The sequence below is a fragment of the Desmodus rotundus genome, chromosome 5, assembly GCF_022682495.2.
Source record: "Desmodus rotundus isolate HL8 chromosome 5, HLdesRot8A.1, whole genome shotgun sequence".
Taxonomy (NCBI): Eukaryota; Metazoa; Chordata; class Mammalia; order Chiroptera; family Phyllostomidae; genus Desmodus; species Desmodus rotundus.
This window is the reverse complement of record NC_071391.1, coordinates 31,161,009-31,175,178: the sequence shown is the minus strand read 5'-3', so window position 1 is coordinate 31,175,178 and position 14,170 is coordinate 31,161,009. Positions and strand designations below refer to the sequence as shown.

Here is a 14,170-nt window from a genome sequence, read left to right as displayed (position 1 = left end):
AGCAGTGTCCTGTTTTTAACACTATCTTCTAAGTTTTATTTAATGGCAGTTTTAAAAATAGATTAAATCAAGCCAGTCCCACTAGTGAAAGGAAAAGGAATGGTATCATTTAAAGTTTATACAAACAAATGAGAACTATATATTCATCTGAATGTTAATTTCTTTTAGAGGCCTTTTTGTACTATCATAGTAACCCCTAGAGTTCCTTTGAAGTTTCTCTTTTGAATATTTGCTTAAACATAAATTTTATTTGAGTACTATTACTCATTTTTAGTTTATTTTCAGAAAAAAGTAACATTTAAATATTCCATTGATCTTATCGCAAAAATATTTATAGTAGTTTGCTTTCAAATCGGATGCACAATATCAGAAGAAATTCAGTGAGCTGTCTTTGTATAAAAGAGTATGTTTTAGTTACTTATTGCTATGTAATAAACCACCCCAAAACGTAATGCCTTGAAGTCAGAGTCATTTAGATTTATTTGTTTATGATTCTGCAGTCTGCACTGGACTTATCTACCAGTTTTTCTGCTGGTGTTTCCTGGGGTCTCTCACGCTGCTGCAGTCCTTTGGAAACTTGCCTAGAGCCAGAGTGTCCGAGGTGGCTTACCTGCCACTGGCAGCATCTCTGCGGGAGAGCCTGGGTCGGCTAGGGGCCTACTGAATCTCTCCCTCTTCTTACAGTCTCCCACCATTCAGTAGTCTACCACGATCATTTCTCTAATAAAACATATTGATTATTTGATTAGCTTTGTTACCTTTATTATGTTGTTTTTGTGGGCCAGGAAAGCCAAATTATATTACCTTATTTTCACTTCAAACACCCTTTCCAGAAAAATGGTGGCTTGCCATAGTTCAAGGGGTGTCTGGTCTTTGAAGTGGTTTCTTACTTCCCATGTTTTAAAAGACTGAATAATAAATTATGTCATGTAATTAGTTTAATCATTTATTTTCCCTTTTTTTTTTTTTACAGGCAGTTGCTGGCTACTTTGATATATATTTTGAGAAGAATTGCCGCAACAGGGTAAGTATTATGAGTTGTCTCATAAGACTTAATTATGTGAAATACATTGTATTTTATTTTCGTGCCCCAAGGTGTTTGATCGTAAACATTTTGCTGTTGTAAGCAGTTGGAGCTTGTGTGGGATATAGTAGATTAATGTACCGTGATATTAAATATCTTGTACTTCATCAGATATTTTTGAACTCTACCAATGCAGGTCATGTTCTCTACGGGCCCCCAGAGTACCAAAACACACTGGAAACAAACAATATTTCTATTGGAAAAGCCATTTTCAGTTAAAGCAGGTGAGAAAGAAAAATAAAGGGAATGTATTATTTATTTTGAAGTATACAATATTCATTCACTCTCTACAACCACTTTTTATGTGTCCACTCTATTTGAAGCATTTATAACATGTTAAAATAAGATGGCATATCATTTCATTCAAAAATTAATTTATTACTTAAAAAAAATTTTATTGAAGTTTTTGGAGTGACATTGGTTCAAAAAGTGACACAGGTTTCAAGTGTACAACTCCAGAACACACCATCGGTACATTGCATCGTGTGTTCCCCACCCAGAGTCAAGTCTCCCGTCACCACTTTTTTCTCCAAAGTGCTTAAAGTGTTAAAGTCCCAAGTGCTAAAACCAAACTGTCAACCTAGATTCTATAAACTGTTCCAGAAGCAAAATGCTGAAATAATTCATCTCCAGCAGACCAACAGTAGACGGTATATTAAAGTAAGTTCTTCAAATGAAGGGAAAAGATCACCAAGTGAAAACTTGGATCTAAACAAAAGATGGAACATACCAGAAGTGGTAGATGTATGAGTACATAAAAAAGCCTTTATTATCTCATTTTTTTTAATTCTTAAAAGCTAACTGACTATTTAAAGCAAAAGAATGTATTGTGGGTTCAGAACATATGGAGACGTAAAATATTTAGCAATGATAAAAAAAGAAAATGAGAAATTGGAAATATATTGTACAGTTCTTTTTTAAAAAGATTTTATTTATTTTTAGAGGGGAAAGGAAGGAGAGCAACATCATTGTGCGGTTGCCTTTTGTGCGCCCCCTACTGGGGACGTGGCCCACAGCCCAGGCAGGTGCCCTTACTGGGAATCAAACCAGCGACTTTTTGGTTTGCAGGCTAGCATTTAATCCACTGAGCCACACCAGCCAGGGCATATTGTATAGTTCTTACACTGTACAAGAAGCAATTTAATGTTAACTGTGATAAATTAAGAATGTAAAATGTAAATCCCAGAGCAACAGTTAAAATATTTTGAATTCAACCCCAAAGTGTAGCTAATAAGCTAGTAGTGGAGATAAAATGAAGTCCTGAGAAAAATTCAATTCAAAAGAAGATAGGAACATAGGCAGATTGACAAATTGAAAGCAAGTGGTATGATGGTAGACTTAATATAAAATATGAATGGTCTGTACATCCAGACAGTGGAATATTATTTAGTACTATAAAGAAATGCACTATCAAGCCATGAAAAGACATGAAGGAATCTTCAATGCATATGACTAAGTGAAAGAAGCCAATTCGAAAAGGCTACATACTGTGTGTTTTCAACTATGTGACATTCTGGAAAAGGCAAAAATATGGGGGCAGTAAGTGGTTGCTGAGGGTAGGGGACATAGATACACAGAGCACAGGGGATGTTTTGGGCAGTGGAAATACTCTCCATCATATTATAATGACAGATATGTGTCATTATACCCTAAGGTAAATTACAGACTTTTGATTATTATGATGTGTTGTCAACGGAGGTTAAACCTTGGTTAAAAAAAAAAAGTACCGTTCTGATGAGAGATGCTGATAATGGAGGAGGCTGTGCATGTCAGGGGCAGGAGGATATGGGCTACCTCTGTACCTTCCTCTCAATTTGCTGTTAACCTAAACCTCTAAAAAGATAGGTTTTTAATAAATAGGAATGGTCTAAACATGCCAATTAAAATGCAGAAATAAGCTGAATAAAAACAAGAACTAAGTAAGTGCTGTCTTACAGAAAACACATTTAAATATGAAGGCACAGTGAGTTTAGTTCCAGGTGAGATGACACAAGCACATTCCATATCTCACTCACCCAAAGCAGCTGTAAAACCAGAACGTGTGGAGCAGATTTGCGATCTCTGAAAAGGAAATGGTAGCAGATAATTTGGAAAGGAAGACCAGGATTTGAAGTATCACTGAACTGGTGGTAAATTGATTTATCTTCCTCCAGTATTCCCCAGCCTGGACTCCAAACAGCCTGAAACCTGGAAAAGGGCATCATCGGACAGAGCTGCCGAAGGAGCCCTCCAATTCTAGCTTGAGATCTGCTAATGCTCACAGAGTGGGGGAAATGCCCATTTTTGTTTTCTGTTTTTTCTCTGTTCTCTCATACTCCTATCCCCTGATAATTTTTCCATGGTAGCAGCAGTGGGGTCCCACAGACACCTTCACTCTGAGGGACAGTAGGTAAATGAGCGGGTGTGACAGTGTTCCAATTAAATTTTATTTACAAAAACAGGCGGCCAGCCTCAAGATGTTTCCATAAGATGAATCTCCAGGCACAAATTGTTTTATTGCAAATTCTCCCATCCACTTAAAGAAGAAAAACACCGGTTCTGCACAGGTTCTTCTAGAAAATAGAGCTAATTTTATGAGGGCAGTATTATCTTGATATCAAAAACTAGACATAGTATAGGAAAACTAAACTGCAGACCAAGTATCCCTTATGAATAAATCCCTAACAAAATACTAGCAAATTGAATCCAGCAATATTATAAAAAGAACAACACCATGACCGTATTGGAGGTGGGGGGGTTAATCCAGGAAAGCAGGGCTTATTCAGCATTTTTTTAAGTCATTTAAGGTGATCCATTCAGTTAACAGTCTAAAGGAAAGCCACATGACCACATCAGTGGATACAGAAAAATCATTTGATAAAATTAAATGTCCATTCATGATAAATACTCAAGCCAACTACAAATAAAAGAGAATGTTCACAACCTGATAAAGGCATCTGCACCAAGTCTACAGCAAACCGCATACTGAACGGGGAAAGTCCGAATGCTTTCCCCCATATTTGGGACAAGGTCCATTCTCACCACTCCTGTTCTCTTAATGTTGGAAGTGTCAGGCAGTACAATAAGGAACAAAAAGAATTAAAAGTCATTGGAAAGGAGGAAATAAAACTGTCATTATTTACAGATAACACGATTGTATGTATAGAAACCCTAAGGAATCTACCATAAAAGCTGCGGAATTTAGTGAGTGAATTTATTGAGCAGGGTAGAAATAGGCTGAGTAAAATTTACATGCAAATATAAAAGACCTAGAGTAACCAAACAATTTTGAGAAAGAACCATATTGAAATCCTTTAACTATGTGATTTCTAAACTTACTAAAAAGTTACATTAACCCAGACAGTATAGTATTGGTGTCTACTATAGATAGACATATAGATTAATATAACAAATGGAGAATAATCCGGAAATAGACCGCTAGTGTTTAGAAAGTAATATGACAAGATTTTTTAATAATTAAGATACTATAAACATTTATACAGTTATTCTGCCTAGATTTTGTGTGTGTCTATATTGTCAGTAATAGTAAAGCTTTTGGGGGAGGGGATTATGATAAAACTAGCCCTTGGGGGTAGACCTGACATTTAGAAAGTAGGAAAAGACAATGTGAATAGGAAATTTCTCAAAGAATTCTACATTTGGCCCAAAGCAAAATGGAACTGTAAAAAAATGAGCCTAGTTTGTTTTTGTTTCGTTTGTTATTTTATTCACAAGGTAGATCAAAAAATAGTTCCAAAAGAGGTGCTCTAAACATTTGGGCACTTCCAGCATTGCGGGAGTAAGAATGGATACTCTCAAAGGGGTTAGAGAACACTTACTTTAAGGTTAGATTTGGGGCGTGTGTTTTTACCTTTAAAAATAATGTAAAGTTTTATTGTACCCACTTATATGGCAGTGTTTACTTTAAAAACCCCGAACATTTTCATGTTATTTGGCTTTGGGAATATGATTAAAATCAAGCTATTTCTCTTTCTCTATGTATACCTAATATATACCCTAGTAAGCTTTTTTTAAATGGAGAATCCATTTACTTTTTTTCTTTTAACTCTACACTGTTATAGTGAAAATAATGAATTTTTATTTTTTCCTCTTTTGGGGAAATGAAATTTCATTGCTGTGGAAGAAACAGTTTTTAAAAACCACTGAATTTAAACCACAGGAAATTGGTTTTATTCGTGACTGAACTGTAACACTGCTTTGTGGTATACTAATAGACATCTGCCGATGATTAAAGCAGGGTAGTACAACTCAGCTCCGCAGAGAATGTCCTTTGTAGCTCTCACCACAGTGTACACCCTTAACATCATCAGTCATTTTATATCTATTTGACACTGATTAATTACTCCGATCCATTCTGATGTTGCAAGCCACTGCCTTGGCACTTCAGTCAGGCTTAACAATTGAACGGAGTTCAGCAGTATGAAATATGTATTTATTACTGTGACCCTTTGTGCTGTTTAATTAACTTAAATAGATGCTGTTTGCACCCTCATTTTGAAATTTCAGTTTATTATAAAAGTAGCTATTTTACTTTTATTTTGTTTTAAGACATGAAAAGTGTACTGAGCTTATAAGACAATGTTATATCTTTTAAATTATTCAGATGTTTGTTTAATATTGATGCTTAAAACTTTTTTTTGTAATCATATAACAAAAGTATCCATTACTAATTCATCTTCATGTGTAAATTGAGGAATGCATAGAGCTCTTATAGGCATATCCTTTCAGCCTGAAAAGAAGAATTTGATAACCTGTGTTATAAGGACCGTGGAACATTCCTGTTTTGATCCTTATGCTATGGATTGAATAGAACATTTACAAACAAGGCCACTTACATTTTTTTAACACTTCTGAGGGCAACTGAAATCAAAAAGGAGCAACCATTAGGGCACACACACCAAGAGGAAGTATTTGTAAAAATGCGTCACATACATCAGGAACAAAGCACAAAGGATTTTTTTTAAGATGGTGGTTAAACATACCAAATAATACCCATCACCACTGATAATCACTGAAATGCAAGTTAAAGCAATCAGATTCTGATAGTTTATCTCAATAACAAAGGTGTTTTTATTGTTTTATTTTCATGTGTTCATTCGTTCATTTATTTATTCCGGAATAAAAGAAAGCCCTTTATTGGAGCAGGAGACAGACACACAGGTAGTATTTTTTGATGGGGTCTCCCTGATGAGGGAGGCCCCGGGTGGGGACCGCAGTGCAGGAGGGCAGTGGCAAGGCTGGTGCCAGGTGCTGGGGCCCCCGGACTTGAGGGAGATGGTTTTGTTTGTGTTTGTGTTTTTTAAAGTATATTTTATTGATTATGCTATTACAGATGTCCCAGTTTTCCCCCTTTGTCCCCCTCTACCCGGTGCCCCTCTTCCCTCCAGCAGTCTCCCACCTTACTTCATGTCCATGGGTCATGCATGTAAGTTCTTTGCCTTTTCCATTGCTTATACTGTTCTTAACAGCCCCCTGTTTATTCTGTACCTACCCAATGATGCTTCTAAATCTCTGTACCTTTTCCCCCATTCTCCCCCTTCCCCCTCCCAGCTGATAACCCTCCAAATGATCTCCATATCGATGATTCTGTTCTTGTTCTAGTCGTTGCTTAGTTTGATTTTGTTTTTTAGATGTGTTCAGAGTGGTATGGCCCTATACTATTTTTGTTTTTTAGATTCAGTCATTGATAGGTGTGAGTTTGTTACCATTTTAATGTTGATAGTTTTGATCTTCTTTTTCCTAAATAAGTCTCTTTAACATTTTATTTAATAGGGGCTTGGTGATGATGAACTCCTTTAGCTTTACCTTGTCTGGGAAGCACTTTATCTGTCCTTCAGTTCTAATTGATAGCTTTGCTGGGTAGAGTAATCTTTGTTGTAGGTCCTTGCTTTTCGTCACTTTGTATAGTTCTTGCCAGTGCCTCCTTGCCCATAAAGTTTCTTTTGAGAAATCAGCTGATAGTCTTATAGGAATCTCCTTTGTAGGTACCTCTCTGCCTTTCTCTTTCTGCTTTTAAGATTCTCTCTTTATATTTAATCTTTGGCCCATTTTTTAATTGGATAGTTTGTCTTCCTGGTGTTGAGTCGTATGAGTTCTTTATATATTTTAGAGATTAAACCCTTGTCTGATGTATCATTGGCAAATATGTTCTCCCATACAGTCTGTTCCCTTTTCACTTTAATGATGGTTTCTTAGCCGTGCAGAAGCTTTTTAATTTGATGTAGTGTTTCCCTTAAGGTCAGGAGCAAGACAAGGGTGTCTGCTTTCACCACTCTGAGTCAACATAGTATTGGAGGTCCTACCCACAGCAATAAAAGGCATCCAGATTGCAAAGGAGGAAGTAAAACTGTCATTACTTGCAGATGACATGGTAGTATACGTAGGAAACCCTGTAGTCTCCATCAGAAAACTACCGGACCTAATAAGTGAATTCGGCGAAGTAGTGGATACAAAGTCCATATTCAGAAATCAATGACATTTTTGTACACCAACTGTGAAATATCAGAAAGAGAAACTAAGAAAAAAATCCCACTTACTATAGGAGTGAAAAATAAAACTAAAGTACCTAGGAATAAATTTAACCAAAGATGTAAAAGGCCTGTACTTGGAGAACTGCAGAACGCTGAAGAAGGACGCTGAGGAAGACACAACTAAATGGAAGCGTCCGTCCTGTTCGTAGATTGGAAGGGTAGTGTTATGTAGAATTCCCAGCGTTTTATATGGAGCCCCACTATGTTCCTCCAGACAACGGAGCTCTACCTGGTGCTACCTGGTGTGACCTTGCTCCTGCTAGAGCAAGTAATGGTGATCAGCCACAACTTAGCCATCTCTTTTGTTATTTTTAAATTGCTCTTGGTAAATAAATGGGAAAAAAATCTTAAATGAGAAGTATTTGTATTCAAAAAAGCATATGTGTATCATATGTGATATATATTGTATCATGTATATGATAAAATTCCATTTTGGAGTAAAATAAAATTTGGAGCATCCAGTATAAGTTTTTAGAGAGTCCATTTTTACCTTTAAACAAATATATAATTTTTTGTGTTTACTGTTTGGCCCGTGTGAGTTCTGTTCTCCAGTTTACAGCTTTGGTAGTTTCAGTGCTAACAGCCTTGTCACGTGGCTCTGTACAATTCAAATTTAGGTTTTCGCAACTCTAATTTTCAGTTCCTTCCATGAATGTCCTTCCCTGAGGGCTCTCTGTAACATGTTTTTTCTCCCTTAAATGCCGATCCATGTGCATGCCTGAAGTTAGCAATGACTTTAGTCCTAAGTTAGCAATGACTTTAGTCCTCAGGTAATTCTTTCATTATTCTCGTGAAACATTGCCTTTTACTGCCTTTCATCCATCCCCAGTTTTCACTTTCAGCACGCTTTAGACATAAACCTGTTGTAATTGCTGATGTAGCTATTTCTTCTTACCCTTGACCTCACATGAACTCCTGGACGGCAGGAATTATATCTTATATTTTTCTGTGTGTTCAGACTCACCATAGGGCCTCGTATTCAGGAGTCCAGTAAAACTACTCCCCAACCCAGCACGGCCACTGTAATGCTGTTCTTTCACAAGGATTTGATAGTTAAAACGTTTTTGAAAACTAGCGAAACAGCCCTAGCTGCTGTGTTTCGGTGGATTGAGCGCAGCCTGGGAACCAAAGGGTCACCAGTTGGATTCCCAGTCAGGGCACATGCCCGGGGTGCACAAGAGGCACCCACACATCGATGTTTCTCTCCCTCTGTTTCTCCCTCCCTTCCCCTCTGTCTAAAAATAAATAAATGAAATAAAAAAAAAAACAAACTAGTGAAACATAACTAAAAAAGAGAACTACAGGGTACACTATTGCTTTTCTTTTAGACTGTTTTCCTTCAATTCTTACATATATATATTTTTTGCCTTTCTTCTACAGGTGACTCCTTGAAAGGAAAGATCACAGTCCACAAGAATAAGAAAGATCCACGTTCTCTGATCGTGGCCCTCACATTGAATAATTCGACTCAAACTTACGGTCTCCAGTGACAAAGCCACTTGCAGTTTTCACTGTGGGGGCGGGATGGGTAGTGGTGGTGGTGGAGGGGTTTTATGTGAGGACGTGGATGTCGGAGCCTTTCCTTGTGAGTCTCCTCAGTAGACTGCTGGTAGGAGTCCAGTGTAATTCAGCTAAAGAAGGGGACTCACTAGGGATCCTAGTGGTCCGCCTATGTGATCGCATTATGGAGGTCTGGTCAGTGAGATTTAACCAACTGCAACCCTTACATTAAGTTCAGCTATACTGAAAATCATTTAAATTGTCCTAAATTTGGAACAGAGATAGTCTTTTCTTGTTTTTAAAAAGTTTCCTGCTGTAAATTTTAAACACAAGTTATTAGTTAGTTATTTATAAGGATAATATTTTGTTAAACTAGTAACTATACACAAGGTGTTACACATTTTATTGCAGATTTCCTCTCTAAGGAAGAACAGCTTTTAATGGTCTTATTTGTTGGATTATTAGGATGTAATAAAGACCAAGTGTAAGGGACTAAAATATGGAAAAGCACATCACACAAATCATATTTGAAGACAGCTTAGTTGATTACTCTGTAATTCTGTAGTTCTCATTTTGTAGCCTATTCCCTCTTTGCAAGTACTCTTTAGCAATTTATTTTTCTAGTATTGCCCAGGAAATCTAATTTCAATATGTTTATTCTAGGTTTCATAAAAGTTTTTCAAGATAGGGGTAAATATGTGCTTATTTACTAACATAATACCTTCTTCAAACTAGACTTTTGTGCAGAGTTAAGTGTGTAACTGTTAGTATGTTACTCTTTACAATTGTGTCAGTTTGAAATGCAGAATAGAAAACATTTATAAAAGGTATACAATAAGCATTAGCATTATAAAAAAGACATTTCAAAATATTAAGGCCTTTTATAAAATCAAGCATTTAAAATAAGTCTTTTAAAAATGTTTTATTAAAGTGTAGTCAACATACAACATTATATTAGTTTCAGGTGTACAACATAGTGATTTAACACTTACTATATACCTTACAATATGACCCCCACAATAAGTCTAATAGCATCTGTCACCGTAAAATGTTACTGTGTAGTTGACTATATTCCCTGGGCTGTGTGCTGCATTTCTGTGGCTTATTCATTTCATAACTGGAAGTTTGCACCTCTTATTCTCCTTTACCATTTTTAATTATTTTTCCCTTCCTCTCCCCTCTGGCAACCATCTGTTCTCTGTATCTATGAGTCTGTTGTTGTTTTGGTTTGTTTTTTAAGTTCCATATATAAATCATATGTTTATCTTTCCCTGTCTGACTTACATGTTTCATTTACCATAATACTTTCTAGGTCCATCCATGTTGTCACAAATGGTAAGATTTCATGTTTTGGGTTTTTTGTTTTTTTTTTTAAATTTCTGAGTAATATTCCGTTGTGTATATATTCCACATCTTCTTTGTCAGTCATTTACTTTTGGCCACCTAGGCTGCTTCCATATCTTGGCTATTGTAAATAATACTGCAGTGAACATAGGGGCTATTGACTCTTTTCAAATTAGTGTTTTTCTTTTCTTTGGATAGATACCCAGAAGTGGAAGTAGATACCCATTTCTGGGTCGCATGGTAGTTCTGTTTTTAATTTTTTGAGGACTCTCCATACTTTTCCATAGTGGCTGCATCAGTTTATAATTCCAAAAATAGGGCAAGAGGGTTGGCTTTTCTCCACATCCTCACTAACACTTGTTATTTGTTGACTTTTTGTGTAATAGCCATTCTTGTAGGTGTGAGGTCATATTGATTTGCATTCCCTGATGATTAGTGATGTTGGGCATCTCTTCACACGTCTGTTGGCCATTTGCATGTCTTTGGAGAAATGTTCATTCAGGTCCTCTGCCCATTTTTAAATTGGATTGTTTGGGTCTTTTTGATGTTAATAAATAAGTCTTAACAAAAGAATTGTTTTTGAGAAAGCAGGGATATTTAAAGAAAGGTGGGTCACATGCTTGTTTTAAATTTAACCACTTTTTTTGTTTTTTTGTTTTTTTTCAAAACAAAGTATACACAAGACAACATAGCATAGTGATAAGAAGCGTGAGCTCTGGAGTCAGTGCCTAGGTCGAAGCCTTGGCTCAAGCTCTTCCTCGCTGTGTGATCGTAGTCACATTCCTTAACCTCTCTCTTCCTCCATGAATGTGCCAATTCATGAGTTAATGCGTTTCAACTGCTTACTTAGGTCAGTAGCTGACACATAGGAAACAGTCCATGCTAGGTATATTGTATCGTCATCAGCCAAGGACCTCTTCCAAAGAATACATGGCATTTACATTAGCGCAGTGAGAGAATCAGCAACCTCAGTAAGTACTGCCCTAGTACATGGATGAGTGGGAGGACTTCAACAAATTAATATTTCATATAGCAAATATCAAAAAGAAACTGTCTTTTGGTCTTTATATGAGAACTAGACTTCTACCAATGAGAAAATCAACCCCTTCAAATGGTGGTGTTTCAGACCATAGTCTAAGACAATTGTTCGTGAGCACGACTTCTCTCTTCACTGGGTTAAACCAGCCAGCTTGTTGCCGCTGTGGGTTTGAATTCAGACCATAACCGGAAATGTGTAGTGCAGATAGTACAGCTCAAAGTACTTGACGTTCTCTCTGGAATGGCTTCATGTACAGATCTGAGTGGAGTGGGGTGGTAAAAGTAAGGAAGTCCATAAAAAGATGCAATGGATTTTTAAAGTAACCAAAAACCATGTAATTTTTTGGTATTTTTTTCTTTCTTGTAAGTGCATAACATTTTTTGCTACTTAAGAAAGTATTTATCAAAAGTTATTACTTTTCAAAACTCTGGTTTGATTTTCATGGGATTTTTATCCAGTGGCTCTTGATTATTTTTCCCCCCCTAGTCATAGCTAGCCCAACCATACTCTGTTTTTCAGTTAGCCATCCCAGGCTAGAACATTCTAATTTGTATGCCTAAATATTTTATAAGAATACGAGCGTCCAAGTGTGTGCTCTTGATTTGGAAGCTGTCATTAAACTGCTGTGAAAAATAAGTACTTCATCACCCTTGATGATGAAAAATATAATGTCCTTCCATACTGTGGCAGGTGGGCATTTATAGATAGCAAGTTATTCTATTCCAGAATTTCATTTCCATTAAGAAATTACATTTTTCTTCTATTTTCTTTTGTGAAAAGTAACATTATTATGTTGTAATGTGTGGAGTTCATCCAAACATAAGTCAACTCTTGAGTAAAGAAGTATTTTCTGAACAGAGCATTTTGGAAGGAGTGGATCCAAGAAAAGAGAACTCTTGGAGGGGTGTAGCATTGCCCAAAGTGGCCTGTTAAGTGTCCCCTAACTTCTAGGGACACAAATAAGTCAGGGAGCTGTCATTTAACTCTTAAAGAATCAGTTTGAGGGATAAGGCAAGTAATTCTGGGCCTAGAGTTACTTTATTTTTATCACAGTCGAGATTAACCAGTACGGTCCCCCTGTGTCTTTCAGCATTCTACCTCCCTCTCTTCTTAAAATGGAATATCTAAAATGTGTTGTGTGGCCCCGGCTGGTGCGGTTTAGTTGGTTGGAATGTCATGCCATACCCCAAAGGGTTGGGGCGTCATTGCCGATCAGGGCACATACCAGGGTAGTGGGTTCAACCCCTCGTCCAGGCATGTGTGGGAGGCAACCGACTGATGTTTCCCTCTCACATTGATGTCTCCCTCTCTCCCTCCCTTCCTCTCTCTCTAAAATCAATAAACGTTTTTTTAAAAAGTGTTTTAATGAAATGTGTGAAGTTACCAATTTGAGGTCAGTTCTTGCTCGTCTCACCAGTCACGCTCTCAAGTGCAGGAATTACAGTAATGACACTGCTAAGAACATCCAACAGGAGAAATTAAAAAGGAGGATATGCCATGTAGTGTCAGCTGGCTGTGCCAAAAATGGCCATTCAAGCTGCTGGACGGTAGCATATGCCCAAAACATCGGGGCATTCAGATCTTTCTCTGTAGCAGAATGTCTCCCAAGTATGGAGTTGAAACGTATGATGAAAGTCAAAGTCAAGCATTGTCTATCGCAGGGTTGGCAACTCCAGCCTGGGGCTGTATTCGGTTTACTGCTCATTTTGGTAAATAAAATTTTATTGGAGCAGAGATAGCTAACACCATAGGTAGAATATGGCCTCGTGTGACTCACTAATGGCCTCAGCAGAGAAGATACACACAATAAAACACAGATTACAAGAACTATGCTTTAAAAAAATGGGGAGCTGAGCAACTGGAGGTACTCTGTTTGTGAAGACTTAGAGTATTGACCAAGACAGCCTAACTTTTCTTTATAAATACAGTATTTATATACTTGAGAAAGACCAGAGAAATGTGCAAACAGAACTTGTCAAAGGTAGAGATGACTGAACCCCACCCACAACATGCAAACTAACGTGTCTACTGGACTTCTGTGCCTTAAAAAAAGGATGTGTATGAACCTCATTAATCTCTGGGTTTTTAAGAGAGCTCTGGATCCAAAACTGCCAACGTTAGGAGAGACTGGGGGAAATTGCTTTGTATCAGCTCTTTTCCACATGCCTTGAGGCTCTGTTATTATACACGTCTTTTTAAGAATATTATACTAATAAAGTACTTTTGCTGCATGCCAAAATACAGTATTTATCTCCAAGAACAGCACTTGTGTGATTGATTTGTGAGCTGAGCTAGCCTCTTTTCTCATGGAACAGCATTTTCACTTGAAAGAATGACAATATATGGCAGACATTGTCCTACAAAAGAAAAGAGAGCTTATTCAAACAAAACAACTGATAGGATTTTTTGCTAATGATAAAATTCAAATCAGACTTTTGGAAAACATGTATCCATCACCGTGAGCTTGTCAGTTGTTAAAAAGACTGAGGTTAGTGATGGAAGGGAGAGGAAAAAAAATTTTTTTCTCTCCCCTTTTAAGTTCTCAAGGGAACGTGTGTAACAAAAGACAGATTAACAAGAGAGAAGCATACAAATTTATTTAATATAAGTTTTCCATGACACAGGAGCCTTCGTAAGGAAAGAAGTGAGGAACTGTTTTTATGCTCGGCTTGC

At 37.0% G+C, this 14,170-nt stretch overlaps 1 protein-coding gene across 2 annotated transcripts in view; it reads left to right on the top strand.

Moving 5' to 3' along the window:
* PRMT3 (protein arginine methyltransferase 3) overlaps window positions 1–13,663 on the top strand; it is a 110,083-nt gene extending 96,420 nt beyond the window's left edge. Inside the window, exons 14-16 of one of the 2 annotated variants that reach the window (XM_024558755.4) lie at window positions 974–1,024; window positions 1,221–1,308; window positions 8,995–13,663. In XM_024558755.4, the coding sequence (XP_024414523.3) occupies window positions 974–1,024; window positions 1,221–1,308; window positions 8,995–9,104 (249 nt within the window). In that variant the 3' untranslated portion in view covers window positions 9,105–13,663. Of the gene's footprint in view, window positions 1–973; window positions 1,025–1,220; window positions 1,309–3,237; window positions 3,331–8,994 lie in introns of those variants that run through there. The other variant, XM_024558754.3, reaches the window with a different exon arrangement.
* Window positions 13,664–14,170: the final 507 nt, after the last annotated feature.